At 28.2% G+C, this 5,961-nt stretch overlaps 1 protein-coding gene across 1 annotated transcript; it reads right to left on the bottom strand.

Annotated features, from left to right (window-relative positions):
- Nucleotides 1-609: 609 nt before the first annotated feature.
- LOC103309760 (zinc finger MYM-type protein 1-like) lies at nucleotides 610-4,341 on the bottom strand. Its single transcript, XM_029492181.1, has 8 exons — nucleotides 4,155-4,341; nucleotides 3,933-3,998; nucleotides 3,697-3,855; nucleotides 3,388-3,447; nucleotides 3,152-3,310; nucleotides 2,304-2,993; nucleotides 1,503-2,231; nucleotides 610-1,256 (listed from the first exon to the last, which is right to left on the bottom strand). Exons 1-8 carry the CDS (start codon nucleotides 4,339-4,341, stop codon nucleotides 610-612), a joined length of 2,697 nt encoding a protein of 898 aa, XP_029348041.1.
- Nucleotides 4,342-5,961: the final 1,620 nt, after the last annotated feature.

The following is a 5,961-nucleotide window of genomic DNA, read 5'->3' as shown; positions in this document are numbered from 1 at the left end:
CACAGTGATAGACGGACTACGATTGTTATCGTCACACCCCCCATGCAAGTATTCAACACTCTAAAGTTACTTTAGAGACTAATACTTTTAAATTATTCATGATGCCACTTTTTCAACCGCAATCACACATAGTAAGCACTATTCATGGTTCAAACAACTTAAAATTACAATTTTTTGACTGCAATATTTAGTAGCACAAGTGTGTAACTAGCTCAAATATTTTGGGGTGGCTTATTTTTACTCTATTTTCATTTTTATTTTATTATTCCTAATGAAAGTGTTCACAACTAGTTTCATGTTTTACTTAACAAATATAAAGTCAAATGTATTAATTTATAATTTACCAAGTTTTTTAAACAGCAAAACAGGTACCTATAACATATTTCATAGTTTCATACGTATCTACATGGCTACATACCTGAAATACTTTTAACTTAACACTTAACAGTCCAGCATTAGGACACTTTAAATAACTGGTAAAAACAATATTATTCAAACTCTCTAAATAATTTTTAATCTGAAAATACAATATTAACATTAAAAATTTAAAAAAAAAAAAACATTAAAATATTGTTAAAATTGAATATAAATAATTTAAGTTTATTTTAATTACAATAATAATTTTCTGAGAACTGAGCTGTATGATGAAAATGTTTTAATAACATCATCAGTATTTATTGCTATATCTTTCTCACAAGAAATTAACATAAGACTTTCTAGACGTTCTTCACACATTGTACTTCTTAGACGGGTTTTGATGAGTTTGAGTTTTGAAAATGCTCTTTCAGGGGATGCACTCGAAACTGGTAATGTTAAAGCAATACGCAGTGCAGTGTAAATTGTAGGAAATACTTCTTTCAATCCAGTAGAGTGACATACTTTAAAAATTGAATTTATAGTTTTTTGATTGTTGGATTTTTTAGATTTTTCAGCTTTATATTCATCATCGGTATCTGTATCTGTCTCTAAAAATGTGTCTATACTATTAAATCCATGTTTATGTAATGACTCAGGAAGATGCGTTATATTTTCAAAACTGGAATATGACTTAGCAAACTGAACAAATTCACGCCTTAAATCAGAGGCGTTAAGAAATTTTCCATACACATTAGCAAGCCCGTCAAATGCATCAATAGGCAGGCTAGATTCATTTTCTGCCACTTCATTTAATCTTTTTATTTGAAATAGCGATAGATCTTTAAAAAGTGGTGTTGAATCTTCATTGAATCTTTCTGTAATCTGAGTAATAACAATATCTATTATTGAATAATATGTTTTTATTCTAAAGTTATCAATGGGGGAGTTTAATTGTTCATCAGCAGCTATTTCACCCGGCATTTTTTTAATTTTCTTTACACGACTAAGTTGTAGATACGTAAAAGAAAAGTCATTGAGTTTAGAATTAATAAAATTATCTTTGTCCTTTATAATATTTTCAAAAGATTCATCATCACGAATAATTTGTATTTGACTGAGTATGCTTTGAGTATAGTTTATAGCACCCAACAAATCAATATCTGTCCCTTGCAAAAATTTGGTAAATGGATGAGTGATATCAAATATCTTTTTAAACGTCAAAGCTATTAAAACAAAACGTTCCGATAACATATAATTCATTAAACTGCTGGATTTTACACAACATACACGGTCAGTGGTAAGATCATTTTGGATGAAATGTAATGTATCAATAATTGAATCAAAAGTTTCTAAAACCGTGTCAAGTGCGGATGAATGAGATGACCAGCGCGTAGTATCTACTCGTTTTAATCGACGCAAAGGTTTGCCGGGGTATCTTTTTTTTTGATACTCAGAATAAAATCCAACTCGTTTCTTACTGCTTCCGATAAAATCATAAAGCGTTTCTAAATTTCCAAAAAGTTCACGAGCTATCACACAGGTACTTACTGCATCTATAATTATAAGATTGAATCGATGTGCCCAACACCAAACGTAAGTAGCTCTAGGGTTTTCCTTTTTGATAATTGCTTGAAGTCCTTTGTAGGCTCCTCTCATCGATGCAGCACCGTCATAGGCCTGCCCAATCAAGTGTTCTTTCCAATTTAGGTTCATATCTTTACAAATTTTTTCAAACATGGTAAAAAGATGATCTCCAGTTGTGAGTAAAGTTTCACGAACTGCCACTAATCTTTCACAAACTATTCCGGAAGTTTGATTTATGTATCTAAAAACCAATGAAAGCTGTTCTTTTCGTGATATGTCAAAAGTTGTATCTAACGAAACACTAAAAAATGTAGCGCTTAAAATTTCTTTTTGTATCACATTACAAATATTAGTAGATATACTTTGTATTAAATGGTTTTGTCTTTGCCATGATAAAAAGTTATGTGTTTTTTTCCCTCTAATTTGTACTTCTGTAATATATGAAGCCAAAGCTGGAGAATATTTTGCTAAAAGCAAAGCTAGATCTTTAAAATTACCTCTCAATTCATCTTGCCATCCTTCTTTATGCCCTCTAAATGGAAGACAATGTCTACCAAGAAACAAAGTCAGGTCTACTAAATGGCTAACTATTTCTCTATTCATAACAACATTTGACCTATTTTGTTCGATTATTGATGGTAAAAGAGGAAATGAAGCTTCTTTGTACATGGCTTTAATTGATGCTGTTATATGCTTTTCAGAAGTTTCATGAATAATAATTTTAGCAACTCCATTTTTCCAGTTTGAAAATCCTTCACGTGTCCAACTCTTATTTTCATGATTTCCAAACAACGCACAGTAAAGGCAAAATATTTTATTTTTCTTAACAGAATAAGACAACCACTTCCTGCAAATTATTTCTCCACTTGGTTGTTTTTTATAGTACCAATTTTCATGAAACGATCGGCCCTGACTATCTTTTGGAAAACATTTATTTGGTAATTCATAAGGAACCGGCTGAGCTGGACCGTTTTTGAACATATATTCAATAAGATCAGGGTTTATTTTATAAACTTGACCAAGAACAGAAGGATCGTTGCCAAATTCAAAAACTGTAAAAAAAAAAAAAATGTATCATATCATCAAGGTCAAGTAGGTATGTATAAAATATTATTCACCCAATTAATATCGGATGTAAGTAGGTACAAAACGTATGATAATAATTATGATTATGGAGAATTAATAAATTATAATATAAAAATTGTCTTACGGTTCATTTCAATTGAGTCTTTTGGAAAAACTTCATGATTACCAGGATCAATATACTCATTTTTATCTACTGGTGTCTCAACTTCATTATCATCAACATTTACATTTATGTTTAAGATTTGTTGAGTTGTCACCTCTTTAAACACGACGCTTTTATTAACTGAAAAATGAATATCATACAAATGTAGTAAAATATCTAATGTTTTTCTTATTCTACATTTAAATTGTGTTTCTTACTTGGTGATGTACCATCTTCAATTTCACAAAGATTTGCATTTACATCATTGGTGGTATTATCTATAAATTATAAAGTATTAAAAATAATTGATTATTAGTACTATGTAGTATTGTAGTAGGTACTATAAGTACCTATGTAAATAGTATGTATATTATATACTATTAAAAACTATAATGAATTTAATATTTATAAAATCATGTATAAAATATTATTCACCCAATTAATATCGGATGTAAGTAGGTACAAAACGTATGATAATAATTATGATTATGGAGAATTAATAAATTATAATATAAAAATTGTCTTACGGTTCATTTCAATTGAGTCTTTTGGAAAAACTTCATGATTACCAGGATCAATATACTCATTTTTATCTACTGGTGTCTCAACTTCATTATCATCAACATTTACATTTGTATTTAAGATTTGTTGAGTTGTCACCTCTTTAATCACGACGCTTTTATTAACTGAAAAATGAATATCATACAAATGTAGTAAAATGTCTAATGTTTTTCTTATTCTACATTTAAATTATGTTTCTTACTTGGTGATGTACCATCTTCAATTTCACAAAGATTTGCATTTACATCATTGGTGGTATTATCTATAACTTATAAAGTATTAAAAATAATTGATTATTAGTACTATGTAGTATTGTAGTAGGTACTATAAGTACCTATGTAAATAGTATGTATAATAATATATACTTTTAAAAAATTATAATGAATTTAATATTTATAAAATCATGTATAAAATATATAAGTACCTTGATATTTGTGTAAAGTAGAAGTAGAAGTTGTAGAAGTTGATGACTTAAAAAATTTTATGATACTGCTCATTGATGAAATATTTTTCCTCTTTTTACACGCATTCAAATAACGTTCCCAATTTGTACTATTAATACTTCCCCTTTTTTTGCCACAGTTGCAGAATAAATAATTGTCATGGTTCATAACTGTCTTATTATTATCTTATAATAATAATAATAATAAGTATAATGTATTATTTTATTTTTTATAGCACTAAGAGCTAATACAATTAATTGATATGATGTAATTTAAAAATAATTTAATAATTTATTTTGCTATAAGCCAAATTAAATACAAGGGTTTATTCAAGTAAGTGGGTAGTGCGTACTTATGATTATATATATTATATACCTATACGATTTTATATGATTTTCAAATCTCTATGAAAATTGTATGTGTAATATGTGCCAGTTAAAAAATATCTTTTGGTTAAAAAAAAGTTATAGGTAATTCAATAAATAATAAATACATTTAATTTTGAAAAAATATGAAATGTTTTACATAAAAATTTTTATATTTTAGAATATAAAAACACGTCTTGGGATTAATCAGATAATATTTAAAATTAACCTGTAATATGATCTCTTGTATCTCAATAGATTTCTTTTAGAACATAGTTAAATACTTAAATCTAAAAATCTTAACAATTATGAACCATAAATTGTTAAATATTAAATATAATTACTTACTTACTTAGTTAACAGGACAACGTTACTTTTATTTTCGTTGTTAATAAATTAAATAACAATGAAAATGAAACTATAAAACTATTGAAATTGAAACACATTAAACAGTTAACGCGGGCACGGCGACATTCTGATACCTAATTCAATAGCTCGATTGTAATTTGTAACAGCTAGACTAAAATATGAAAACAGAAAAACCAGTCGAATTCTATTTACATTATTATTCTTATACTTATCAATAATAAATTAATATCATACAAAGTTATTAATATCCGCATGTGCATTTATATAACATTAAATTATAGTTATTGGCAGTTGGCACCAAGTAATTTTGTTTTTCTTACAAATAATGTTTGATTATGAATTTTACGGATATTTTTTTTAATTATACGGTTACACTGTCACACTGATAATAAACCAGTTATCAATGTTTGTGTTTATCTTATTATTTTTTAGATAATTTGATTATTAGTACCAAATACCAATGCAGGTAGTGCGTATGTTATTAATAAGTTATTTCATATTAATTGTCAGCCAACTTTACTCACTAACTCAGCCAGGGCCAAGTTGTTTATCCCTATAATCCTATTAGCTATTACTTACGGCTTGCTACAGTGCTGGATATGTACTACAGCTGCATATGTATACAAATACAATGTACATTAATAGCTTAGGAGTTCCGAACATAATTCATAGTTTGTTGGGGTACCCACGGACCCCTACGACCCCACCCACCGAAAAAAAGGGGGGGCGGTCGCCCCTCTTGGGTTATAAGTTCGGCGCCACTGCTTACAGTACTCAAAGTAGAACGAGGTGTATTTTTGTCCATAAGGAATGATAAAGATTTAAATGCGAACCACGTACCCTCATAAACTTCATCTCTGCCTTTAACAACAGAACAAATAAATTATTAATTTTTTTTTAAATTAATAAATGATATACGTATGTGTATGTATTTATTTATTTATTGTAATTTTGACTGCACATTAAAAAAAGCGGATGTCGCTCTGTTATACTCTTAGGTTACAAGTGGGTCACTGTATGGATGGTGTTACATTTGAATTAAATTATATAAAAT

The sequence above is a fragment of the Acyrthosiphon pisum genome, unplaced genomic scaffold, assembly GCF_005508785.2.
Source record: "Acyrthosiphon pisum isolate AL4f unplaced genomic scaffold, pea_aphid_22Mar2018_4r6ur Scaffold_20960;HRSCAF=22641, whole genome shotgun sequence".
NCBI lineage: Eukaryota > Metazoa > Arthropoda > Insecta > Hemiptera > Aphididae > Acyrthosiphon > Acyrthosiphon pisum.
The sequence above is the reverse complement of the archived record's forward strand: the minus strand, read 5'-3'. Positions and strand labels throughout refer to the sequence as shown.

Bases quoted from the DNA above. Each gene is read 5' to 3' on its own strand.
- LOC103309760 (XM_029492181.1), bottom strand. From the start codon at position 4,341: ATGAACCATGACAATTATTTATTCTGCAACTGTGGCAAAAAAAGGGGA. The intron at 3,311-3,387 runs GTAAGAAACACA...TTCATTTTTCAG, and splicing joins TGAAGATGGTACATCACCAA to TTAATAAAAGCGTCGTGTTT. The intron at 2,994-3,151 runs GTAAGACAATTT...TTTTTTTTACAG, and splicing joins AGACTCAATTGAAATGAACC to TTTTTGAATTTGGCAACGAT.